At 42.6% G+C, this 27,035-nt stretch overlaps 3 protein-coding genes across 4 annotated transcripts; 1 reads left to right on the top strand and 2 right to left on the bottom strand.

The window, feature by feature from the left end:
• The first annotated feature begins 301 nt into the window (after nucleotides 1-301).
• Nucleotides 302-15,393, top strand: LOC148129442 (uncharacterized). The gene is made up of 5 exons (XM_087944264.1): nucleotides 302-1,040; nucleotides 1,608-1,707; nucleotides 4,447-4,502; nucleotides 4,990-5,337; nucleotides 12,021-15,393. The coding sequence occupies exons 1-5, from the start codon at nucleotides 428-430 to the stop codon at nucleotides 13,997-13,999; spliced, it is 3,096 nt and encodes a 1,031-aa protein (XP_087800390.1). The 5' UTR covers nucleotides 302-427; the 3' UTR covers nucleotides 14,000-15,393.
• Nucleotides 1,160-5,226, bottom strand: LOC148129443 (DNL-type zinc finger protein-like). Its single transcript, XM_087944034.1, has 3 exons — nucleotides 4,910-5,226; nucleotides 3,628-3,767; nucleotides 1,160-2,459 (listed from the first exon to the last, which is right to left on the bottom strand). Exons 1-3 carry the CDS (start codon nucleotides 5,168-5,170, stop codon nucleotides 2,321-2,323), a joined length of 540 nt encoding a protein of 179 aa, XP_087800160.1. The 5' UTR covers nucleotides 5,171-5,226; the 3' UTR covers nucleotides 1,160-2,320.
• Nucleotides 15,387-18,775, bottom strand: LOC113429388 (uncharacterized). 2 transcript variants are annotated; one of them, XM_026691901.2, is made up of 3 exons: nucleotides 18,237-18,775; nucleotides 16,956-17,095; nucleotides 15,387-15,793 (listed from the first exon to the last, which is right to left on the bottom strand). In XM_026691901.2, exons 1-3 carry the CDS (start codon nucleotides 18,558-18,560, stop codon nucleotides 15,655-15,657), a joined length of 603 nt encoding a protein of 200 aa, XP_026547686.2. In that variant the 5' UTR covers nucleotides 18,561-18,775; the 3' UTR covers nucleotides 15,387-15,654. The 2 variants fall into 2 exon arrangements, 1 of the variants encoding a protein (XP_026547686.2); XR_015745415.1 differs by lacking the exon at nucleotides 15,387-15,793 and having other exon boundaries at nucleotides 16,961-17,095; nucleotides 18,437-18,775.
• Nucleotides 18,776-27,035: the final 8,260 nt, after the last annotated feature.

The raw sequence follows: 27,035 nt of genomic DNA, 5'->3' as shown, positions 1-27,035 counted from the left end.
GCCTTGGGAAGGAAAAGGCAAAACCAGGAGCCGCTGAGCCTGAGCCTCCGGTGCCACTGCTCCCATTGCAAAGCACCGCGCGGCTCTTCCTTTTTGCCTTTCCCTTCCCGAGGCAACACGGGACTGGAGCCGTGCGAGCGCGCCAGCGGTAGCAACTCCTGACTCAGGGGGCCTCCGAGGGGAGGGAAAGGGGAGAAGAGGGGGGCGATTCCCAAAAATCTTGTGCTGACCCGCCCGTCTGTCAAATTTTAAAAGTCAATGCGGCCCCCGAGCCAAAAAGTTTGCCCACCCCCTGGTCTAAGGGGAAACCTTCATAGACATCAAAGACTCCATTTACAAAAATCGTACCAATGCAGGGAATGTGAAAAATCCTTCAAAAAAATTCAAATCCTTGAAAAACATCTAAGAATCCACAAACCATATATATATGCCTGGAGCGTGGAAAAATCTTCAGTCAAAGAGAAAACTTGATAATCATCTAAGACTCCACACAGGAGAAAAACCCTACAAATGCCTTGAGTGTGGAAAGAGCTTTACTGAGGGTGCAAACCTCTGTGAACATCAAAGAATTCACACAGGAGAAAAATCACATAAATGTCTGCAGTGTGGAAAGAGCTTCAGTCGGAGAGGGCACCTTGACGGACATCAAAGAATCCACACAGGAGAAAAACCCTACAAATGCCTTAAGTGTGGAAAGAGCTTTACTGAGGGTGCAAACCTCCATGAACATCAAATGATTTACACAGGAGAAAAACCACATAAATGCCTTGAATGTGGAAAATGTTTCAATACTAGAGAAACTCTGTATAGACATCAAATGATTCACATAGGAGAAAAACCACATAAATGTCTGCAGTGTGGAAAAAGCTTCAGTCGGAGAGGACACCTTGACAGACATCAAAGAATCAACTCGGGAGAAAAACCACATAAATGCTTGGAATGTGGAAAGAGCTTCAGTCTGAAGGGAAACCTTCTGTTCTGTCTCCCCTTCCCTTTCCCCCCAAAAGTAAGGGATTATGCACACACACAAACACCGACAGGCAAGCTGGCTCGAACTTCGCAGAGCAAATCCTCTGTAACTCATAACATTCTTGGCATCCTACTACGTCCTGCCTGCCAAGTCCGAGCTGGCAGCAATTGTAAATCAGAGTCTTACTCACACAGAGGGAAATGGGTCTTTTACTTCACAAAGCACAAGGCAATCCACAAAACAATCATTCTTCCAACATAGTCACGAATAAAGTCTAAAGTAAATTAAACTTTGCCCTGTACAAAGTTTAAGGAGAAAGCACACCCACTTTTATCCTCTGTGGGATGTGGCTCAGTGACTCAGCTCACTCTCTAACCCTCCCACGCTTCCTACGTTGCTGCTCACATTTCTCCCTACAACGCTGCTTGGGGTCGAGCCAAGACTCCTCCTCTTCACTCCCTGTCAGGGGCTGCTCCGACATGCCTTCCTCCTGATTCATCTCAGGCTGTTCCTGTCGGTTGTCTGATGGAACCTGAGGCATTACCAGGGAGGAAGGCATTGCCAGGGAGGAAGGTCCTGGGGAAGAAGGCATTGCCAGTTCCTCCCCCTCATCTTCCAGGTCCTCTTCCTCTGACAGCACAGGCTCGGGAGTCGGGGCCAACACATCTTCATAGACATCAAAGAATCCACACGTGTTTAAAACCCTATGAATGTCTGGAGTGTGGAAGAGCTTTACTGTGGGTGGACAACTCCGTCAACATCAAATGATTCATTCAGGAGTAAAACCGTTAACATTCCTGGAGTGTAGAAACAGCTTCAGTCACAATGTAATCTCAGTAAATATTAAAGACTTCACACAGAGAAGAAAGTTTATAGATGTATTAAAAAATCCTTGAAAACAAATGGAAGTCTCCAAAACCACCTAAGGATCCACACAGGAGAGAAACCATAGATATTGAGTATGTGTGGCTAAGATGCTTCAGTAACCAGTAAAGCCAATGCAACCCTGGATGAAATTTATAAAGGTTTCTCAAGGCTTAAGAAACTGACTATACATAGACACAGATTACCATCCAATAAGCCACAGATGTGGCTAGTTACCCTTCTCAACAAGTATGTATCAACTTGAATGTATAATGTACCATTTTATCAGCTCAAACATTCACGTTCAGTGGCTAGACTTCATCCTGTGCAGCTGGAAAAAAAACATTTCCCAAGAAACAACAATCCTGCAATCCACAAGATTGGAAAAAACCCAACTGAAGGAACACTACAAAGCGTTACTTCAAATAAAGGTCTAACTTAGGGAAGTTTTTTTTCCCCTGGGTTGATTGAAGATGTCTATTCTGATCACTCTGGATCTTTCTCTCCTTCTGCTTTGCTCAGAAGTTCCAGCAATTTGGGGTCTTCAACTAAGAGTTCGAGAGCGTCTTCGCCTGCCACTCGCCTCACTTTCTCTCCTTTGGCTGCGAGGATTTCCTCAATGTTCCTAATTCAGAAAGAGAATTGTTTTACGAAAAAGGCAGGAAGCATCAGCTGTGACTGAAGGAAAAGCCTTGCTTTGTGCACATTATAACTGCCTGTAATGCGAAATTGTAAGCAAGAAAACACCCCAGCTAACAATGACTGCACAGGCCATCTTTCACATAGAAAAGACAAGTAGAAACCATCTTTCCTCTTTGTCTTACTTTAAATACATGAAGGCTATCAATCACATGGATATCATGTTTTATTCATGTATTTTGTCATGCTTTCAGCCTTCATTTGTTGAAATAGACTAGTAATAGCCAACAATAATGGAGTAAAATGGTTTCTGTGGGATTTTACTAACAGAAGAAATTCTGCTTGGTGCTGTGATGTCTCTCTTGGACAACTCCTCAGACTCTTCTTCAGAGGCCGGCTCAAGGGGGGAATGAGCTCATTCCTGGCACATCAGGAACTGGGTTAATTAATAATTGAATTGCCGTCCGAAAAAGATTTACGGGAGCTTTGGCTGGGGACAGTTTGCAGGTCAGTGAAGATGAGGAGGAGGAGGTGCTTTCCGTGTTGGATCCAAGAGCATGCAGGACAGAAAAAAGACAAGAGCAAAGGAGATGTGCTAGATTACTTGGGAGAAGGCTCCACCAATATTGATGGGCTGCACTGGAAAGCTATTTATCATGGCAGGCAGAGGGAGGCGTTGTAGACAACATGTTTGGATTATAGCTGTGTGTTTGTGCTTCCTGCTTGACTTTATGCCTTGGAGACTCTGAACTTCTCTTGCCAAGTGAGCTCTTGTGGATGTACTTTCAGTTTGCCTGGCGGGTTTGTTTGGTGGACTTACTTGTTGGAGCAACTTTCTATTGTTTTATGGACTATTGGCTCTTGTGGACTAATCTTGGCCTATTTGTGGCTGGATTTATTTGGGACAGTTCTGAGGCTGGGTGAAGGGAACTCCTGAGGAACATTAATGAACTCTCTAAAACACACGTGTGTGTACGAGTGAGTGGGGTGGCACAGGTATTCGTTTTGCAAGCCAAAATTTATGGATTATGAATTCTGCTGTGCCCATCATGTTAGCTCTGAACTGTTCCCAGGAACTAATTCCAGCTTCAGCAGCTGTAGCATCAAACCTTGAACAAAAAAGGGGAGGGGGAGACAAAGGACCGCGTGCTCACCTCTTCCCTTCCAAGTCAGAGAACCAGCCCAAGTTATCAGCAATCACATGATGGTTGTTGCACCCCGAGCATTTCACTATCACGACTCCATGATGATAAGCCACCTTGGAAATAGTTTTCGCAGATCGTGTCTTGCATACCTGAAAGAGAAGCCAGGATCCTCTCAGGGATGTTTCTCTGGGATATCCAAGGGCAGGGAATTTGGGGGACGTATAAATTTATTTAGATATTACTTTTATTACATTTGGAGAGCAGCCCAACTCCCAATGACTCTGGGTGGCTTACAAAAGAGAAAAATAAAACAGGAAATAATATGTACACCTGGGCAAAACACTTATTGTATTAAAAATGAAAAACCCCTGTGGCTCAACCAACAGGCTAATAAGCCAAACCTGGAGCAAAGCCTCCTCTTCAAAGACTTGTGCACATTTGTTGTGTGAGCCATGCAAATCTTGGGGCAATGCCATTTGAGGGGAGATGTTTGAAGCTCTCTTGGGAGCAACACCTAAGCAATCAGCCATAGCTGCTTTTCCAAATTGCCTTTCCAATTCCAGTCCCTGCCAGGCTCCTGGTGCTAAACAGGCCAGATCTCAACTAACCTTTTCCCATATCAGATGTTAGTCAGCTGAGCAAACAAACCATCGTCAGGTCAAACCCATCACACTCCGTATCTTCACAAGCAACTAAAGCCTTTTCTGAGCAACAACACAGACTGAGCTGGTTCTTTTTTTTTTTTAACTGTCCAGTGCAGGACAGCAACTCTTGCATTTCCTGGTGGTCTCCCATCCAAGCCCCAATTAAGCCTGTTTGGATTCCCAGATGGCAAGGTTGTCAGACTGAGAGTCATCCGGCTGGAGAAGGTGGCCGATTTTTGGGTGAGTTCATGCAATAAGCATCACGGGCAAGGGAAGCCCTCACATTTGCATGGGCTGCTCAATCTGCCTAGTCTTATGCTAGGTTAAGTTGGCTTGCACTGGAGTCTGGATATACAAACCCAGGAGTGTGGAAGCAGGTCGTGTGAACAGGGCTCGGCTCTCGCTGGTTCCTCCTTCAGGTCGCTCTATGCGACCTCCCAGTTCATCCCTTCCCTTTCCCAGCTGATGGCACAGGGCACAAACGACGCGCGCAGCCTCGCTCTGTTCCGCCAGCTGCCAAGATGGCGGCCGCGGCTTCCCTGTCTCTCCTCCGTTCCACCCACTGCCAAGGTGGCGCCCTCGCTTCGCTGCCCTCAACCGCTTCCACCACTTCAGGAGGGGTAAGGCATCCCGTGCGAACAACCCACCTTACACGTGAACAGCAGCCGGTAGTGCGTCGCCGCCTCCGCCTTTGCGAGCCGGCCCTCCTGTGGCTGTCGCTCCCCAGGTCCCACCGACAAGGCTCGTCGTCGCGAAGCCGCTGCCGGGGATGATGAAGCCGTTGCCCCCCGCACCGTCCACCTGCCCAGGCCCCGCGCCCCGACTCCCACGACCCCCGGAGACTTACACCTGCCAAGAAAGCGCCAACAGGGAGGCCGGAGCAGTGCTTGGAAGGCCGCGGCCGCCATCTTTACTGTGGAAGGCGCCGCCGCCGCCTTTCCCGCCTTGAAGCAACTCCGCTACCGGCCAACAGGGGGCAGCAAAGGACGGGCCATCTGTCGGCCCTCGGGAGTACTGCAGCCCAGAGATGTTCAGTTTTCTTTGCAGGGCAGCTCCCAGCCTGCCTTCCTGCCAAGTAGGTTGTACACTGTGTTTTATTATGAGATTAGAGCCTCACAACAACCTGTCCAGGTAGGCTGGCCAAGATGCTCTAGAGGTCAGCCTGGGGGATGACAAGAATATTGGGAGTTAATTAATAGAGTTTAATTTCCTATGAAACATTGTTCTTATTATATCATAAACTCAATATTCCTTTTTTTTGTTTTATTATTACTTATTAAATTTAATATTATTTGCTTGTTTTATTATTTTGATATGTAGTACTTAGAATGTACGAAGCAGAATCAGTATGGAAAATATGTATTTTAAGTGTTAAATTTAGGGGAAAGATAAAAAGTTGTCATACTTCAATCAGTGTTTACAGGAGAAATATTGTATTAGAAAGAAAGGATAAATAGATGATTGAAAGAGAACAGACAAAAGATGCAAATATAATTATTTAAATTGAGATGAAATAAATAAAATAGAATTAAAAGAGTGAATAGGAGAGAGAAAATATATAGAAAATATAGAATGTTAAATAAGATATGAAATAGTATATTAAGTGAGCACGAATTTGATTTATGTCTGTACAAAAAGATTTAACCCGGGGTAAGCCGCTTTCCAAAAAGTTTTATGTATTTATGTTTTGTGTAATGTTTGTCTATGTTTGAAAGGATGTGGAAGAGAACTAATGAAACTATATACAATGAATATATATAATTCAAGGCAAAAGAAATACAATTAATTAGAAGGAAAGGGAGCAATAAAGAGAAGTTGGGAAAAGAGATGAAGTTGATCAGATAAGATAAATATACATATTAAATTGTGTTTGTATAGAAATGTGATAATTTGGAATTATTTTCTTTTTAAATAAGATGTTTTATTTGTTTTTTTAGAAAAGATATTTTATGTTACTACATCCTATGTTTTGTTTGTGTATTGTTTTTTTTAAAAAACTAATAAAACTTGTTTTAAAAAAAAAAGAATATTGGGAGTTATATGTCTATGGAGATTCTCAGTCGTCATGGTCATGGTTGTCCCAAAGATGTTTTTTCAAGGGGCAACTGGGCTTTCTGGTTTTTCTTTTCAGAGCTGAAGAAGCTTCTCGGATGAGAAGTGATGAATGTCTTCAAAGAAAAACCTGGAAGTCCAGTTGCTTCTTGAAAAAAGACTTTTGGGCTGAGTATTCTAGTTCAGCAACATCTTTCTTCCGTTTTACACCACACAACTCCCTCCACTGAGCACCTCACACTCACATTCACAAGTACCAAAGCATGCCAGTGTTAAGAAGGGCTGGATTTCTGGGGCTTTGCCAGTTGTCCAAGCCTTCCTTAGTTCCTGGTTGAATTCAGCTGACCTGTCCCTGGTTGCCCCCTCTCTGGGCAATCCTGGCTCCAGCATCCCTTCCTTCTATTCCTGAAGGAGAGATGAGCTAGAAAATTCCTATCATAAAAATGCTGGTCGCAGCCATAAAATACAGACCAAGAATTGTTCCGCCTAGTTCTGCCCTGGTCCACCTGCACCTCAAATTCCAGATTCAGAGAAGGACAAGTCGAATGATAAAGTCCTCCTGTTGCAGCCAAAAGTAGAGGTACCCCTCTTTTCCCCAAATAATCTCAATTTGCTGTGAAATTGGATGTAACTGATGCAAATAATTGGCCTTCACCATTAGCTGTAGCATAATCCATTGGGCAGACACTTCGCTTTTGAAGTACAGTTATTCTATTCTGTTCTGTTCTTATTCTATTCTCACTTCAGTCCTTCCTCGTATTAATTAAACAGATACTCATTTGGTCTTTTTAGCTGCCAGAAAAAGGGAGTGGGGGGAAACAAGGCATTCTTGAAATGTCTAGATAATCGGTTTTTGACATTCTCCCAAGTTGCTTTCAGCGTTGACATCCAATCAGTCAGGCTGCACTAGGTGCCTGATCAACCTAACCACGGTCCTGAAACTGGGGATCAGAGCGAAAAAGCTGACCGACCCGATCTGGCTTGAACAAGTAGATGGCTCCCTGTTGGGAGAAGCCTATGCCACTCACTTAACTGAACCAGTGAGACTAGAGCTAGTGGATCACTAGGAAACCATTGGATTCGTAGTGGCTCCCAAAATGACAGACGGGGCTTTCCTGGCTAGACAAGTGGGGCCCATTATTTTGAACCACTGACGTCTATGGTACAGAAGATGCTGTGAAGCCTAAAATAACACTCTGGATTTAAAGATTAGTTTAAGCTAAATAAAGAGCTTACTGAGGACCTTTGCAATTGGTGTCTTTCTAGGAAATCAAGGATGACAATCACAAGTCCAACTCAATGAGATTCCAAAATACCAAGGAGATTTCTCTGTGACCTCAAATGGGGCTTATGATCCAAACCATCCAAGCATCCTGGATCGGCTGGCACTTGCCTTTTTTGACCCTGAAAAACACACAAGGCTACTGGCAACAGTGTCCTCTGGAACCCTTTGCTCAGCCCTCCCATTACTGCTGTTCCTTCTCCTTTTTCCTTTCCGTTGCATTTTCCCAGAGAGAACATATGGTAGATTTCAGGGCCCCTTTCGGTGGCTGGCAGTTAAAAAGCTTCTGTTGAATGTTTTCACTCCCAGCAGCTGTGTGTACAAAACACAAGCCTGCCTTGCCAGAAAGTGGCATTTTTGATGCATGGCAGAGAGGAGGAGGAACTTGGCAGGAAGGGACAAACTGCCAAGGGGATTCTCTCCATGCCCTCGCTACAGAGCTGGAGATCTATTGAAACTCAGGCAGCCCAGACTTCAGTGGCTTTTGTCGGCTTTAATCAGAACAGAACAGAAGGATTAGATAGGATAAACAGACTAGACATAGAATAGAATAGAATAGAATAGAATAGAATAGAATAGAATAGAATAGAATAGAACAGAATATGGAAGGGAAGGGGAGAGGAGAGGAGAAGAGAAGAGAATATGGGAGGGAATAAAATAGGAGAGAAGAAGAGAAAGAATAGAACAGAACAGAACAGAACAGAACTAGGAATAGAATAGAATAGATACGGAATGGAATAGAATATGGAATGGAATGGAATAGACACAAAATAGAACAGACCACAAAGAATAGACACGGAGTAGAATGAATAAACACAAAATAGACACAAAATAGAATAGACACAAAATGAATAGAACAGAACAGAAGAGAATAATAAAGTTGGAAGAAACCTGGGAGGTCTTCTATTCCAACCTGCTCAAACAGGGCACACCACACCATTTCAGACAGGTGGCTGTCCATTCTTTTCTTTAAAACCTCCAATGATGAAGCACCCACAACTTCAGGTGGTAAGCTGTTCCACTGATGAATTGATCTCAGTGTTAGGAAGTTTCTCCTTAATTTCAAGTTGCTTTTCTCCTTGAATAGTTGCCACCCGCTGCTTCTTGTCTTGCCTTCTGGTGCTTTGAAAGTAAGTTTGACCCTCTCCTCTTTGTGGCAGCCCCTCAAATACTGGAACACTGCTATGATGTCACCTTATGTACCCCATAGTCCTTTTCTCTTTGAGAGACCCTTGGTTGAGGTGTCACAAGCATGGAGGAAAAGCTTCCTATTCCACTCTTGGTCCCATCGCTTGCTCTGTGTGAGATGCTGTTGAGGATTTATGAGTTTAAGAAGTAGCCCTGGGTTCTGTTCACACGTTTCCAAGCCACCCATTATGACTCAGGGTGGTGCATTCAGAAGCCATGGAGGGCCCTCACATTGTGACATCATCCTGTGAATAAGGCAACTAAAATGCATAATCCCAATAAAATAATTTCTATAGCTCAAGCGGTGAACTGTAGAGTCCTTAGTGCTCTCTCAGGTTGGCTGTTTCTTGACAGATATTTCATGACCCAACTAGGTAATATCATCAGTGCTAGAGAGTTTGGGCTTTGCTCTCTGTTTATACACAATTGCCCTGCTGTTGGTTTTTTGGGGGATGCGATTTTTTTTTCCTTGGTGGTTCCTTGATTACAGTATTGTTTTACACACTTCATACAACGACAACATTCACATGAAGATACTGTTTAAGGGATGAGGTTGTGTGTGGGTTGATATTGGGTAACGACACCCTTTGTTGCTCCTTTCCCCTCTCTGGATGCCAAAAAATAGACCCAATGCTCCTGAATTTCTCCACAAATTTTTGAAAACAGTCTTTGTTGGTGACTTCCCATTTCTGAATGCAACAAATTAAACAGGCACGTGGCTGGAAACTAACTAAGGAGATAACTAAGGACAATTTTTTTTACTGACAATCAACCAGTGGAATGATTTGCCTTCAGAAGTTGTGGCTGCTTCATCACTGGAGGCTTTTAAGAAGAGACTGTGGATGGTCACTTCTCTGAGATGGTATAGACTATATGATATTCACAGTGACTGACATTTAAATTTATACCAGAATAAAAATAATCTGGTTTTAAACACTGAGCAGTGGTAAAACCACTCGATGCCTGGCGAGCGCCGTGGCTGAGGGTCGTCTTGAAGTAGATCTTAATTCTTTTAACCTTTCTATTAACTTTATCTCATTCTTATTTAATCTTAATGTCTTTATATTTGTCTTTTTATTGTATTGTAAACTGCAGAGAGTTGCTTTGGAGAAAGAGATAAGTGGCACATTTAATAAGCAAACTTTTTTTAAAAAAATTTAATGGAACCTGCTCCTCTTCCAACCATGTCTTGGCCAGTAATTCAGTCCCAAATAGGAGCTGTGGGTCTATTGCTGCTTCTCTTTACTTGCAGGGAACAGTTTTGATCTGACGCTTGCCAACTTCTCACTGGTGCAACCCTAAAGATGATTAAAGATTAGCTTCATTTAGCTACTAGCTTTTAACAGAAGATAAGTGTGCCTCATGTCTTTTAATTCTCTCTTCAAATAAGCTGGTTCTTAAAACTGCTGTGGATGAGTTAAGGTTTGGGTGTTTTTTCCCCCCAAAGACCCCTCATCTCAGCCCAGTTCCAGCTGGAGAAGCGACTCCAGATTATTTCCCGAAGCATCACAGAGAAAACAACAGAGAAACCAATACAGCTCACCCACAAAAGTGCTTTTCTGCATTTGTTGGGAGGTGAAGAGGGTTTCAGACAAGAAATATAACCAGAATTGGAAAAGGGGAAGGGAGAGAAAGAGAGCCTTGAGGGGCCGCATGGCATTGCTCTGGTGGGGGAGCCAAAGGTCAGCAGTGCTGGGCACTGTCTGCAGAAATGTTGGGGGAGGGGAGGGCACTGATGCTCTTCCCAGGGGAAGAATGACCTTCTGGGTTAACAAAGCATCTACTTGTAAGTCATGCAGCCTCAACAATGCTGCTGGGTCTCTTGGAAAGTGAATAATTGATAATACAACAGTAAGAATATAACAGTGAGAAGGTCTTCCAATCCAACTCCCTGCTCCCTACATCTTTCTTGGCAAATGGGTGTCCAACCTCAATCGAGTTCGATCTAATTGTTTAATTTAATTGAGTTTTTCCTTTCCTCCCTCCTCCTCCCTCCTTCCTCCCTCCCCTTCCCTTCCCTTCTGTCAGATCCGTGTATCTGCCATTCTTCAATGGAAGAAGAAGGGAGGGGGGAGTTGGTACAAGTAATCCTTTTTGATGTAACCTGAATGTATTAAATCTTATATTGATTCTGTATAACTTGCACATGATATACAACTGGAGGACTGGAGCCAGATGTCCAGAAACTTGTCACCTCTTGGAGAGATAGCAAGAGGAGAAGGGACCATAAAAATTCCAGCTCTGGAAGATAATCTCTGGGAAACTCTTCTAAGATACGTTCCCAGAAAAGAGGGGGGGGGAATTAACATGTTGGTTCTTTGTTTAAATAAATCCACATCTAAATAAGGGGAGGGATTCTAATTCCCTTTATCTGTTACTGTGTGCCTGGAAGCATCTTAGATTCTGCTTTGACTAGTACTGGATTCACTTCCTTTCAATAAATAATTCCTTTTGAAGTGCCTAGCTTTCAGAAGTTCATTCTTTTTGGTTGAAGGGGAAAAGTCCATTGCTTACACCTTCCCTGTGTCACATCTGCTGCACACTGCCTAGCTATCTGCGACCTCTCAGCCACCCCACCCACTCGGGTCCTCTCCCTGACCTGCATCTGGTCTCTTGCACACGCCCCTTGTCCATCTCTTCACCTGGCAGCGGCCACTTACCTAATTCTGTGAGTTTGCTTGCAAGCAAATATAATTTAAGACTCAGGTAGACAATAGCAGGATGGTAGATCTCTGAGTGAATCCGTAGCCCCAGAAGGGACCCTCGGCCTCCGCCAGACTGGATGCGAGCGGGCGGGGGGGGGACACCGGACCCCAAAAATCAAAGACAGCCCCCCCCCCTCACCTTCAAGCGTGAAAAGAACAAGAATCGTCTCCGCGCAGGCGCACTCTGGCTCATTGAAAGGGAGGAGGGCGCCGATTGGTCGCTCTGGGGAAGGGCGGCGATTTGCAGGAGGACCCATTTGGGCGGTTCCTCCAGAGGAACAGGCGGCGCGTGAAGCTTCCACTTCCGGAAACTAAACGGGCAAGAAGGGAGCAGCCTGAATTGGCAACCGAGGAGCCCGGATGATGCAGGTTTGGCGCAGGGGATGCTGGGAGTCACAGAGGGCCTGGGAGCCAGAGGCCTATTGGGGGGGGGGAGGTCGTGTTCGTCTCCAACATGCCCGCAAGGCCCGTGAGAGGCGGAGGCTTCGGCCTGGGCCTCCCCTGCGGGGAAGGGGACGCAGCCGTGACCCGCTTCTCTTTCTCCCCCGCAGGAGGACGAAGGAGCCCGTCGGGGGAAGGAAGAAGGCGCCGCCAGAGAGGAGGAGCAGGACAGCGGGCCAGGCGGAAGAGCCCTGCTCGGTCCCGGCGCGGGTTCCCCGGCACACGGAGGGGAAAGGCCGGGAGGCCCCGGGGCTGCAGGACGGATGAGCCCCGGGGGACCCCAGGAAAGTGGACTGCCCGGAGGGCGATGCGGGGAGGAGGACACGGGCGGAGATCCCGAGACGGGCCTGGAGGGCGGAGGGTCCCTCGGAGGACCCGGGAATCCCCAGAAAATCCAGGAGGGAGATAACAAGTATCAGTGCCCGGAATGCGAAAAATCTTTCAAAAATAATGGCTGTCTTCAGAGCCATCAAAGGATCCACTCGGGAGAGAAAACTTATACATGCCTCCAGTGTGGAAAGAGCTTCAGTTATTTCGGAAGCCTTTGTAGACATCAGGAGAAACCAAATTGCCTGGAGGGCAGAGGTTCTCTTGGAAGAGCCCGGACGCCTCGAAGGACCCAGGAGGGAGGAAAGGAATATCAGTGCTCGGAATGCGACAAATCCTTCAAAAGTAATGGCTGTCTTCAAAAACATCTAGGAATCCACTCATTAGAGAAAACGTATAAATGCATGGAGTGTGGAAGGAGCTTCAGTTACTTGGCAAACCTTTGTAGGCATCAAAGGGTCCATTTGATAGCGGAACCGAATAAATGCCTGGAGGGCGGAGAGTCCTTCAGAAGACCTGGGAATCCCCAAACGATCCAGGAGGTAGAAAGGAAATATCAATGCCGAGAATGCGAAAAATCCTTCAGAAGAAAAGACCATCTTGAAAGCCATCTATGGATCCACTTAGGTGACCCACCATTTAAATGCCTGGAGTGTGGAAAGAACTTCGATCATAGGAGCAACTTTGATCGACATCAAAGAGTCCATTCAGGAGAAAAACCTTATAAATGCCTGGAGTGTGGAAAGAGCTTCAGTCAGAGGAGCGGCCGTGATAGCCATCTAAGAACCCACACAGGAGAAAAACCAAATAAATGCCTGGATTGTGGAAAGAGCTTCAGTGATAGAAGCAACCTTTATAGACATCAAAGGATCCATTTGATAGAGAAACCGAATCAGTGCCTGGAGGACGGAGAGTCCTTCGGAAGACCCAGTAATCCCCAAAGGATCCAGGAGGAAGGAGAGAAATATCAGTGCCTGGAATGCGAAAAACCCTTCAAAAAAAATATTGATCTTGAAAACCATCTAAGAATCCACACAGGAGAAAAACCTTATAAATGTTTTGAGTGTGGAAAGAGTTTCAATCATATTAGCAGCTTATATAAACATGACAGAATCCATTTACAAAAAGTGTACGAATGCTGGGAATGTGAAAAACCCTTCAAAACAATTCAAATTCTTGAAAAACATGAAGGCATTCACTCCAGAAAAAAAACAAATAAATGCCTGGAGGGTGGAGGGGCTTTTGGAAAACCCAAGAATCCCCAAAGGATCCACGAGAAAGAAAAGAAATATCACCCGGAATGTGAAAAATCCTTCAAAAAAAATAACTATCATGAAAACCATCTAAGAATCCACACACAAGAAAATCCTTATAAATGCCTCAAATGTGGAAAGAGCTTCGGTCAGACAAACAGCCTTTATGTACATCAAAGGATTCACTCAGGAGAGAAACTGTATCAATGCCTGGACTGTGGAAAGAGATTTATTGATAGTGGAACCTTCCATAAACATCAAAGGTTTCACACAGGAGAAAAATCATATAAATGTCTGGATTGTGGAAAGGGCTACAATTGGAGAGGACACCTTATTATACATCAAAGAGTCCACTTAGGATTGAAAAAGCAAAAACACCTGGGGTGTAGAAAGAGCTTCAGTGAGAGGAGAAGAGAAGACTCAGGAATCTTCAAAGAATCCACGAGGGAGAAAAGAAATATCAATGCACAGAATGTAAAAATATTTTGAAACAAATAGAGGTCTTGAAAACCATCTAATCATGCAGGAGAGAAACCATTTCAATGTCTGGAGTCTGGAAAGTGCTTCACTCGGAAGAGCAACATTAATAGACATGAAATAATTCACACTGGTTTTTCCACATAAATGTCTGGAGTGTGGAAAAAGCTTCGATCTGTGAGGAAGGCTTTATAGGCATCAAAGAATCCATATAGGAGAAAAATCATATGCCGTTTTTTCCCAACAATAAGCCCTGGCCTAATTTTTAAGTGTGTGGCTAATATCCATACCCAAAAAATGAACCCTAGTGAAGAGGTGGGCATGGCCAACACAGGAGACAGCAAGCCCATGCGAGCCGACTGTCTGGCAGCACCACAGCCCACACAGCACAAGTGAGTTGATCACCTGTGCAAGCAGCAGGTGAAAGCAGAGGCGAGGGGGGAGACAGCTGAGAGTCAGGCCAGAGCAGTGGCTGGCTGTGAGAGGCTCATCTTCACACGGTGATATAGGGAGAAGATGGAGGCAGAGGTGCAGAAGGTGAGGCCGGCGATCCAGATGTACTGCCCAGACCAAGAGCCAAGCCATTAGTTGGGCTGCAGTCGGCGGCCAGCCATGACAGGCTCATCTTCACATCTCAGCTTGCCTGCAGCCCACACAACACATTTGTTTCATCTTCTAGTACTTATCTTGGTGTCCAAAAGAAAATAAGACTGGGTCTTTTTTTTTTCAGGGAAACATGGTAAAATACCTTGAGCTTACTGAGGATGCAAACCTCTGTCAACATCAAAGAGTGCATGGAGAGATCCCCTATAAATGCTGGAATGTGGTATGTGTTTCAATGTGAGAGGAACTCTGTATAGACATCAAATGATTGACACAGGAGAAAAACCATGCCTGGACTGAGGGGGAAGTTTCAGTTCAAACCAGCAGCTTTATTCACATCAAGGAATCCATCTGAGGAAAAACACCTACGTCCCTTGAGTGTGAAAAGAACTTTACTGAGTAGACGCCTTCATCGACATCGAAAGGTTCCCATGGGGGGAAATGCTACATATGCCTGAGTGTGGAAAGATCTTCAGTTGGATACATGTCTGAGTAATTGAACTGTTCATATATGGGGTCAGTTTTTCAAAGATGCTGTTTGCTCTCTGTTGTGTTTAATTGCAGTATCGTCTTGTTTCAGTTGGGATTTCTCACTTTGTTCATCGAGTTTCAAAATAAGAGTTGCTTCTTAGACCCTTTACTTTTTCTTCTAGTACTTTATAGGATTTATATTAGATGCATATGTAGTTTGAGTGCTCTGTGGGCATAAGTTCAAACATAAGACACGTTTGCAAGTCAGTGTAATGTCAGTCTCTTATGTCCATGATTTTTTTTGTTAAATAATAAAAATGTCTAAAAACTTATTTTCCCTGTTGCAAAGTCTCAGTTTGAAATAGTTTACAAAAGTTCTTGACCCTGAAATCACTCAACTCACCTTGGAAGCAGCCAACCAGGATGTCTTGTGGCCAGTCAATGAAAAACATTTCCCAAGAAACAACAATCCTGCAATCCACAAGATTTGAAAAAACCCAACTGAAGGAACACTACAAAGCGTTACTTCAAATAAAGGTCTAACTTAGGGAAGTTTTTTTTCCCCCTGAGTTGATTGAAGATGTCTATTCTGATCACTCTGGATCTTTCTCTCCTTCTGCTTTGCTCAGAAGTTCCAGCAATTTGGGGTCTTCAACTAAGAGTTCGAGAGCGTCTTCGCCTGCCACTCGCCTCACTTTCTCTCCTTTGGCTGCGAGGATTTCCTCAATGTTCCTAATTCAGAAAGAGAATTGTTTTACGAAAAAGGCAGGAAGCATCAGCTGTGACTGAAGGAAAAGCCTTGCTTTGTGCACATTATAACTGCCTGTAATGCGAAATTGTAAGCAAGAAAACACCCCAGCTAACAATGACTGCACAGGCCATCTTTCACATAGAAAAGACAAGTAGAAACCATCTTTCCTCTTTGTCTTACTTTAAATACATGAAGGCTATCAATCACATGGATATCATGTTTTATTCATGTATTCTGTCATGCTTTCAGCCTTCATTTGTTGAAATAGACTAGTAATAGCCAACAATAATGGAGTAAAATGGTTTCTGTGGGATTTTACTAACAGAAGAAATTCTGCTTGGTGCTGTCATGTCTCTCTTGGACAACTCCTCAGACTCTTCCTCAGAGGCCGGCTCAAGGGGGGAATGAGCTCATTCCTGGCACATCAGGAACTGGGTTAATTAATAACTGAATTGCCGTCCGAAAAAGATTTACGGGAGCTTTGGCTGGGGACAGTTTGCAGGTCAGTGAAGATGAGGAGGAGGTGCTTTCCGTGTTGGATCCAAGAGCATGCAGGACAGAAAAAAGACAAGAGCAAAGGAGATGTGCTAGATTACTTGGGAGAAGGCTCCACCAATATTGATGGGCTGCACTGGAAAGCTATTTATCATGGCAGGCAGAGGGAGGCGTTGTAGACAACATGTTTGGATTATAGCTGTGTGTTTGTGCTTCCTGCCTGACTTTATGCCTTGGAGACTCTGAACTTCTCTTGCCAAGTGAGCTCTTGTGGATGTACTTTCAGTTTTGCCTGGCGGGTTTGTTTGGTGGACTTACTTGTTGGAGCAACTTTCTATTGTTTTATGGACTATTGGCTCTTGTGGACTAATCTTGGCCTATTTGTGGCTGGATTTATTTGGGACAGTTCTGAGGCTGGGTGAAGGGAAATCCTGAGGAACATTAATGAACTCTCTAAAACGTGTGTGTACGAGTGAGTGGGGTGGCACAGGTATTCATTTTGCAAGCCAAAATTTATGGATTATGAATTCTGCTGTGCCCATCATGTTAGCTCTGAACTGTTCCCAGGAACTAATTCCAGCTTCAGCAGCTGTAGCATCAAACCTTGAACAAAAAAGGGGAGGGGGAGACAAAGAACCGCGTGCTCACCTCTTCCCCTCCAAGTCAGAGAACCAGCCCAAGTTATCAGCAATCACATGATGGTTGCTGCACCCCGAGCATTTCACTATCACGACTCCATGATGATAAGCCACCTTGGAAATAGTTTTCGCAGATCGTGTCTTGCATACCTGAAAGAGAAGCCAGGATCCTCTCAGGGATGTTTCTCTGGGATATCCAAGGGCAGGGAATTTGGGGGACGTATAAATTTATTTAGATATGACTTTTATTACATTTGGAGAGCAGCCCAACTCCCAATGACTCTGGGTGGCTTACAAAAGAGAAAAATAAAACAGGAAATAATGTGTACACCTGGGCAAAACACTTATTGTATTAAAAATGAAAAACCCCTGTGGCTCAACCAACAGGCTAATAAGCCAAACCTGGAGCAAAGCCTCCTCTTCAAAGACTTGTGCACATTTGTTGTGTGAGCCATGCAAATCTTGGGGCAATGCCATTTGAGGGGAGATGTTTGAAGCTCTCTTGGGAGCAACACCTAAGCAATCAGCCATAGCTGCTTTTCCAAATTGCCTTTCCAATTCCAGTCCCTGCCAGGCTCCTGGTACTAAACAGGCCAGATCTCAACTAACCTTTTCCCAGATCAGATGTCAGTCAGCTGAGCAAACAAACCATCGTCAGGTCAAACCCATCACACTCCGTATCTTCACAAGCAACTAAAGCCTTTTCTGAGCAACAACACAGACTGAGCTGGTTCTTTTTTTTTTTAACTGTCCAGTGCAGGACAGCAACTCTTGCATTTCCTGGTGGTCTCCCATCCAAGCCCCAATTAAGCCTGTTTGGATTCCCAGATGGCAAGGTTGTTAGACTGAGAGTCATCCGGCTGGAGAAGGTGGCCGATTTTTGGGTGAGTTCATGCAATAAGCATCACGGGCAAGGGAAGCCCTCACATTTGCATGGGCTGCTCAATCTGCCTAGTCTTATGCTAGGTTAAGTTGGTTTGCACTGGAGTCTGGATATACAAACCCAGGAGTGTGGAAGCAGGTCGTGTGAACAGGGCTCGGCTCTCACTGGTTCCTCCTTCAGGTCGCTCTATGCGACCTCCCAGTTCATCCCTTCCCTTTCCCAGCTGATGGCACAGGGCACAAACGACGCGCGTAGCCTCGCTCTGTTCCGCCAGCTGCCAAGATGGCGGCCGCGGCTTCCCTGTCTCTCCTCCGTTCCACCCGCTGCCAAGATGGCGCCCTTGCTTCGCTGCCCTCAACCGCTCCCACCCCTTCAGGAGGGGTAAGGCATCCCGTGCGAACAACCCACCTTACACGTGAACAGCAGCCGGTAGTGCGTCGCCGCCTCCGCTTTTGCGAGCCGGACCTCCTGTGGCTGCCGCTCCCCAGGTCCCACCGACAAGGCTCGTCGTCGCGAAGCCGCTGCCAGGGATGATGAAGCCGTTGCCCTCCGCACCGTCCACCTGCCCAGGCCCCGCGCCCCGACTCCCACGAGCTCCGGAAACTTACACCTGCCGAGAAAGCGCCAACGGGGAGGCCGAAGCAGCGCTTGGAAGGCCGCAGCCGCCATCTTTACTGTGGAAGGTGACGCCGCCGCCTTTCCCGGCCTTGAAGCAACTCCGCTACCGGCCATCAGGGGGCAGCAAAGGACGGGCCATCTGTCGGCCCTCGGGAGTACTGCAGCCCAGAGATGTTCAGTTTTCTTTGCAGGGCAGCTCCCAGCCTGCCTTCCTGCCAAGCAGGTTGGACACTGTGTTTTATTATGAGATTAGAGCCTCACAACAACCTGTCCAGGTAGGCTGGCCAAGACGCTCTAGAGGTCAGCCTGGGGAATGACAAGAATATTGGGAGTTAATTAATAGAGTTTAATTTCCTATGAAACATTGTTCTTATTATATCATAAACTCAATATTCCTTTTTTTTGGTTTTATTATTACTTATTAAATTTAATATTTGCTTGTTTTATTATTTTGAAATGTAGTACTTAGAATGTACGAAGCAGAATCAGTATGGAAAATATGTATTTTAAGTGTTAAATTTAGGGGAAAGATAAAAAGTTGTCATACTTCAATCAGTGTTTACAGGAGAAATATTGTATTAGAAAGAAAGGATAAATAGATGATTGAAAGAGAACAGACAAAAGATGCAAATATAATTATTTAAATTGAGATGAAATAAATAAAATAGAATTAAAAGAGTGAATAGGAGAGAGAAAATATATAGAAAATATAGAATGTTAAATAAGATATGAAATAGTATATTAAGTGAGCACGAATTTGATTTATGTCTGTACAAAAAGATTTAACCCGGGGTAAGCCGCTTTCCAAAAAGAAGTTTTATGTATTTATGTTTTGTGTAATGTTTGTCTATGTTTGAAAGGATGTGGAAGAGAACTAATGAAACTATATACAATGAATATATATAATTCCAAGGCAAAAGAAATACAATTAATTAGGAGGAAAGGAAGCAATAAAGAGAAGTTGGGAAAAGAGATGAAGTTGATCAGATCAGATAAATATACATATTAAATTGTGTTTGTATAGAAATGTGATAATTTGGAATTATTTTCTTTTTTTTTTTTTTTTTAAATAAATTTTATTAAATTTACAATTAAAAACATATCGACATTACATACACAAAAGGAAAAAAAACAAAAAAAGAACACTCGGTCTTACAAACTGGAAAGAAAAGAGAAGAGGAGATGTAAAAGAAAGAAAGAAACAAAGGAAGAGAAAGAGAAAAAAGAAAAAAAAAGATGCGTTTAAAAACAGACAATATCCTTTTTGACAGTCTGCAAGATCCAATTCTCCTACCTTAATTTGAATACACACATCTTATCGATATCTATGCTTAAATTACCTATTGTCCATTAAGCAGTTTATCTCTGGACTAACCAATTATACCAAGAGTTCCAATTATCGTAAAATGTTGAAGCCTCTTTGTTTTTTAAGTGCTATAGTTAATTTATCCATTTCTGCACAATCACATATTTTCTGGATGACCATTTGTTCTGTAGGTGCATAGGGTGATTTCCAACACTGGGCAAACGCTAATCTGGCTGCAGTTAGGATATGAATTGTTACATATTTCATCTTTTTGGGTAAATGTTTATCAGAGATCCCTAGTAGGAAGAACTCTGGTTTGTATTCGATTTGTTCTTTGGTTATCTCCTCCAACCATTTTCTGATTTTTTGCCAATATTTCTGGGTTTCTTTGCAAGACCACCACATATGAAAGTAGGTTCCTTCTATGCTTTTACATTTCCAGCATTTTGGACTCGTGTTTGGGTTCATTTTCGCCAACCTCGAAGGGGGCAAGTGCCATCTATAAAACATTTTGTATGTATTTTCTTTATATGCTGCCGATTTTGTAATCTTAATATTTCTGTTCCAAATCTTTTCCCATTCTGATAATGTAATACTTCTTCCGACATTCCTGCTCCAGGCTATCATGTTCCCTTTGACTATCTCTTGTTCTAATTCTACTTCCAGTAAGTATTTATAGAATTTGGATATGTTCTTTTGTTTGATCCTAGTAAAATTTTATCTAAATACTGCAGTTTGTTATAAATTCCAAAGTCTTTTATATCTTGTTTGTATCTGCTATGGATTTGTATATATAACCACTGATCAATTTTAAATCCCTGTTCCTGTAGTTCTTGTCGAGTTTTTAATTTCCCTTGGATCTAATAAATCTTTATATTTAATCATTTTTGTTATGTCCAAATTATTGGGATGTACCATTGCCTCCATTGTTGATAGCCAGATCGGAATTTTTAGATAGTGTTTTTTGCATATTTTTTTCCAATTAATTAATAATGAGTCCCTAATGAGGTGTCTATGAAAGTAAGACTGCTTGGGTTTCCCATTTCCCATAAGAAGGCATGCCACCCTCTCTGGAGGTCATGCCCTTCTAATGCTAAAATTCTTTGTTAAGTAAGTTCACCCAGTCTTTTATCCATAATAAGATAGCTGCCGAATAATATAATTCCCAATTTGGAAGGGCTAGACCCCTCTACTTTTCGCATCTTGTAAGGCCTTTACATTGATCCTGGGTTTTTCCCTGCCAAATAAATTTAAGTGTGATCTTATTTAATTCTTCAAAAAAAAATTTTGACAACTTAATTGGGATTGTCTGGAATAAATAAAGAAATTTTGGTAATATATTCATTTTAATCGAGGCAATCCTGCCCAATAAGGAAAGCTGCAACTTATTCCAGGATTCTAAATCTTTCTTTGTTTGTTGAAGTAGTTTATCATAATTGTTCTCTTTGAGTGATTTACCTTGTGGTGTTAACCATATTCCTAAATATTTGACCCTTTTTGTTACCTGTATCCCCATCATTGTTTCTAATTCTTCCTTCTGGTTTTCTGTTAAATTTTGGTCATTAATTTCGCCTTTTTTCTATTAATTTTTAATCCTGCCACTGTGCCAAATTGTTCTAATTCTTTTATTAGATTATAACCTTTTTCCATGGGTTCCTCCAAAAGAAAACCATATCGTCAGCAAATGCTTGTAGTTTATATTCTTCTGATTTGACCCTCACTCCTCTAATTTCAGAGTTTTGTCTAACCCGTGTTAAGAGTGATTCTAGGGCAAAAATGAAAAGAAGAGGTGAGAGAGGGCAGCCCTGTCCTGACACCTTTTTCTATATTTATTGGATCTGTTTGTTCGCCATTGATTAGTATATTAGCCTGTTGTGTGTTGTAAATAGTTGTTATAATGTTTTCAAATTTGGTGCCAAGACTCATATTGTAAATTTTTTGAATTAAAAAGTGCCAATTTAAGTTATCAAATGCTTTCTCAGCATCTAAAAACATGAGTGCGGATTGTTTCTCCGGGTGGGCTTCATAATATTCTAGGACATCGATAACGGTTCTTAAATTGTTCTTTATTTGTCGGGACGGAAGAAATCCATTTTGATCTTCGTGTATATGTGGATTTAAAGCTTGTTTTACTCTATTAGCTATGATAGAAGTAAACAATTTATAATCGGCATTTAAAAGTGAAATCGGTCTATAGTTGTTGATGTATCTATGATCTGCATCCTCCTTTGGGATTAGCGAAATCAGCGCCCCCTCCACGAGTCCGGCATCTTGGCTGCCAGAAGTACCTCATTAAACACTTCCAGCATCAGTGGTCCTACTAGTTCCAATATTGCTTTATATAGTTCTGCTGGAATCCCATCTGGTCCTGGAGATTTGTTATTACTTTGATTCTCCATTGCTGACTTCAATTCAGACCATGTAATATCTTTATTCAATAACTCTATCCATTCCTCTCCAATTACCTTGTCATTCGTCTCCTCTAAATAAGTTCTTATTTTATCTTCATTAACTTCCTCCTTTTATATAATCTTTGAAAATAGTTGTAAATGATATCTTTTTCTTCTCTATCTCATGTTGTAAGATATCTTTCTCATCCATTAGTTGGTGTATCAATCTCTTTTCTTTCACTTTTTAAGTTTATGGGATAGCCATCTTCCTGGTTTATTTGCATGCTCAAAATAATTTTGTTTGGACCTTTTCAAGTTAATTTCTATTTTATCTTGTTCAAGTAAGTTCAATTTATGTTTAATTGTTATTAACTGATTTTGTGTTCTCTGGTTTTTAGGGATTTTTGAAGTTGTATTTCTAATTCTTTAATTTGTTGTTGGAATTTATTTTGTTGGGCATGTATTCTTTTATTTCTCATGGCATTATAGGAGATTGTTGTTCCTCTTATAATTGCCTTCATTGTATCCCAAATATTTTGTTTCGTGGTTGCTTCATTATTATTTTCTTTTAGAAAATAATTTAATTCCTCTTTCAGCTTCTTAATGTACTCTTCTTCGTTTATTAACTGAGTATTTAGTGTCCATCTTTTCTTTGTTTTTCTCCTATCTCTCCAAATTAGTTGTATTGGGTTGTGGTCGGCCCATTCATTTGGTAGGATTTTAATTTCTTTTATTTCATTGGCCAATTCCCCATCCATCCAGGCCATATCTATTCTGGTCCAGATTTTGTGTGGATTTGAATAATATGTGAACTGTTTCTCTTCTGGGTTTAGTTTTCTCCATAAGTCTATTAAGTTTAATTCTTTCATCATGTCCTTACAGGGCATAGAAAATTCTCTTTTCCTTTCTTGTTCTTATTCACATTACTATGGTCTTTTTGATGATCAGCAATGGAGTTGAAGTCGCCTATCATGCAGATATTCCTTTTTTCGAAACCTATTATTCTCTGATGAAGATCTTTAAAAAATTTCCCTTGTTCTTCATTTGGCGCGTAGATTGCTACCAATAAAAATGTGATATGATTAATCCAAATTTGTATAACCAGAGTTCTTCCTTCCGGATCCGACCAGATTAGTTCTGCTTTTACATCATCTTTCACAAATATTGCAATTCCTTTCTTTTTATGTTTGTCTGCTGGTGCTGTAAAAAGTTTTCCAAGTTTCGGCAAATTAAATATCTTTCATCCTTTTTCCTAATGTGTGTTTCTTGTAGGCATATTATGTCATGCTTTTGTCTAATTAATTTAGTTAATATCCTTTTCCTTTTAGATGTTGAATTTAAACCATTTATATTAATGGAGAGGAGTTTCTTTCCTATCTCCATTTATCTAGGTCTGTTTAGTTTTTTGTCTAGTGATGATTCGGTTTTCTTCTTGCTGTTGTTGTGAGATTGGTTCTTCTCTCCCTGGAATTATTTTCTTTTTAAATAAGATGTTTTATTTGTTTTTTTAGAAAAGATATTTTATGTTACTACATCCTATGTTTTGTTTGTGTATTGTTTTTTTAAAAAAACTAATAAAACTTGTTTTTTAAAAAAAAGAATATTGGGAGTTATATGTCTATGGAGATTCTCAGTCGTCATGGTCACGGTTGTCCCAAAGATGTTTTTTCAAGGGGCAACTGGGCTTTCTGGTTTTTCTTTTCAGAGCTGAAGAAGCTTCTTGGATGAGAAGTGATGAATGTCTTCAAAGAAAAACCAGAAAGTCCCGTTTCTTCTTGAAAAAACACTTTTGGGCTGGGTATTCTAGTTCAACAACATCTTTCTTCCGTTTTACACCACACAACTCCCTCCACTGAGCACCTCACACTCACATTCACAAGTACCAAAGCATGCCAGTGTTAAGAAGGGCTGGATTTCTGGGGCTTTGCCAGTTGTCCAAGCCTTCCTTAGTTCCTGGTTGAATTCAGCTGACCTGTCCCTGGTTGCCCCCTCTCTGGGCAATCCTGGCTCCAGCATCCCTTCCTTCTATTCCCGAAGGAGAGATGAGCTAGAAAATTCCTGTCATAAAAATGCTGGTCGCAGCCATAAAATACAGACCAAGAATTGTTCCGCCTAGTTCTGCCCTGGTCCACCTGCACCTCAAATTCCAGATTCAGAGAAGGACAAGTCGAATGATAAAGTCCTCCTGTTGCAGCCAAAAGTAGAGGTACCCCTCTTTTCCCCAAATAATCTCAATTTGCTGTGAAATTGGATGTAACTGATGCAAATAATTGGCCTTCACCATTAGCTGTAGCATAATCCATTGGGCAGACACTTCGCTTTTGAAGTACAGTTATTCTATTCTGTTCTGTTCTTATTCTATTCTCACTTCAATCCTTCCTCGTGTTAATTAAACAGATACTCATTTGGTCTTTTTAGCTGCCAGAAAAAGGGAGTGGGGGAAAACAAGGCATTCTTGAAATGTCTAGATAATCGGTTTTTGACATTCTCCCAAGTTGCTTTCAGCATTGACATCCAATCAGTCAGGCTGCACTAGGTGCCTGATCAACCTAACCACGGTCCTGAAACTGGGGATCGGAGCGAAAAAGCTGACCGACCAAGTAGATGGCTCCCTGTTGGGAGAAGCCTATGCCACTCACTTAACTGAACCAGTGAGACTAGAGCTAGTGGATCACTGGGAAACCATTCGATTCGTAGTGGCTCCCAAAATGACAGACGGGGCTTTCCTGGCTAGACAAGTGGGGCCCATTATTTTGAACCACTGACGTCTATGGTACAGAAGATGCTGTGAAGCCTAAAATAACACTCTGGATTTAAAGATTAGTTTAAGCTAAATAAAGAGCTTACTGAGGACCTTTGCAATTGGTGTCTTTCTAGGAAATCAAGGATGGCACAATCACAAGTCCAACTCAATGAGATTCCAAAATACCAAGGAGATTTCTCTGGGACCTCAAATGGGGCTTATGATCCAAACCATCCAAGCATCCTGGATCGGCTGGCACTTGCCTTTTTTGACCCTGAAAAACACACAAGGCTACTGGCAACAGTGTCCTCTGGAACCCTTTGCTCAGCCCTCCCATTACTGCTGTTCCTTCTCCTTTTTCCTTTCCGTTGCATTTTCCCAGAGAGAACATATGGTAGATTTCAGGGCCCTTTTTGGTGGCTGGCAGTTAAAAAGCTTCTGTTGAATGTTTTCACTCCCAGCAGCTGTGTGTACAAAACACAAGCCTGCCTTGCCAGAAAGTGGCATTTTTGATGCATGGCAGAGAGGAGGAGGAACTTGGCAGGAAGGGACAAACTGCCAAGGGGATTCTCTCCATGCCCTCGCTACAGAGCTGGAGATCTATTGAAACTCATGCAGCCCAGACTTCAGTGGCTTATGTCGGCTTTAATCAGAACAGAACAGAAGGATTAGATAGGATAAACAGACTAGACATAGAATAGAATAGAATAGAATAGAATAGAATAGAATAGAATAGAATAGAATATGGAAGGGAAGGGGAGAGGAGAGGAGAAGAGAAGAGAATATGGGAGGGAATAAAATAGGAGAGAAGAAGAGAAAGAATAGAACAGAAGAGAACAGAACTAGGAATAGAATAGAATAGATACGGAATGGAATAGAATATGGAATGGAATGGAATAGACACAAAATAGAACAGACCACAAAGAATAGACACGGAGTAGAATGAATAAACACAAAATAGACACAAAATAGAATAGACACAAAATGAATAGGACAGAACAGAACAGAATAATAAAGTTGGAAGAAACCTGGGAGGTCTTCTATTCCAACCTGCTCAAACAGGGCACACCACACCATTTCAGACAGGTGGCTGTCCATTCTTTTCTTTAAAACCTCCAATGATGAAGCACCCACAACTTCAGGTGGTAAGCTGTTCCACTGATTAATTGATCTCAGTGTTAGGAAGTTTCTCCTTAATTCCAAGTTGCTTTTCTCCTTGATTAGTTGCCACCCGCTGCTTCTTGTCTTGCCTTCTGGTGCTTTGAAAGTAAGTTTGACCCTCTCCTCTTTGTGGCAGCCCCTCAAATACTGGAACACTGCTATGATGTCACCTTATATACCCCATAGTCCTTTTCTCTTTGAGAGACCCTTGGTTGAGGTGTCACAAGCATGGAGGAAAAGCTTCCTATTCCACTCTTGGTCCCATCGCTTGCTCTGTGTGAGATGCTGTTGAGGATTTATGAGTTTAAGAAGTAGCCCTGGGTTCTGTTCACACGTTTCCATTATGACTCAGGGTGGTGCATTCAGAAGCCATGGAGGGCCCTCACATTGTGACATCATCCTGTGAATAAGGCAACTAAAATGCATAATCCCAATAAAATAATTTCTATAGCTCAAGCGGTGAACTGTAGAGTCCTTAGTGCTCTCTCAGGTTGGCTGTTTCTTGACAGATATTTCATGACCCAACTAGGTAATATCATCAGTGCTAGAGAGTTTGGGCTTTGCTCTCTGTTTATACACAATTGCCCTGCTGTTGGTTTTTTGGGGGATGCGATTTTTTTCCCTTGGTGGTTCCTTGATTACAGTATTGTTTTACACACTTCATACAACAACATTCACATGAAGATACAGGCAGGGTCCCCAACCACGATCCGACAACATTCACATGATTTGAGAGGCTTCCGTGAGCTTTTCCGGAGAAAGCTCACCGAAGCACTTTTCATCAAACAAGATGGCGGCACTGATGCGGACCGGCCGCTGAAAAAAGGTTGGGGACCACTGGTTTAAGGGATGAGGTTGTGTGTGGGTTGATATTGGGTAACGACACCCTTTGTTGCTCCTTTCCCCTCTCTGGATGCCAAAAAATAGACCAAATGCTCCTGAATTTCTCCACAAATTTTTGAAAACAGTCTTTGTTGGTGACTTCCCGT

The sequence above is a fragment of the Notechis scutatus genome, chromosome 15 (assembly GCF_049901735.1).
Source record: "Notechis scutatus isolate UNSWTSFEM ecotype Mainland chromosome 15, rNotScu1.2, whole genome shotgun sequence".
Taxonomy (NCBI): domain Eukaryota; kingdom Metazoa; phylum Chordata; class Lepidosauria; order Squamata; family Elapidae; genus Notechis; species Notechis scutatus.
Note: the sequence above shows the minus strand (reverse complement) of the source record. Positions and strands in the feature narration are given on the sequence as shown.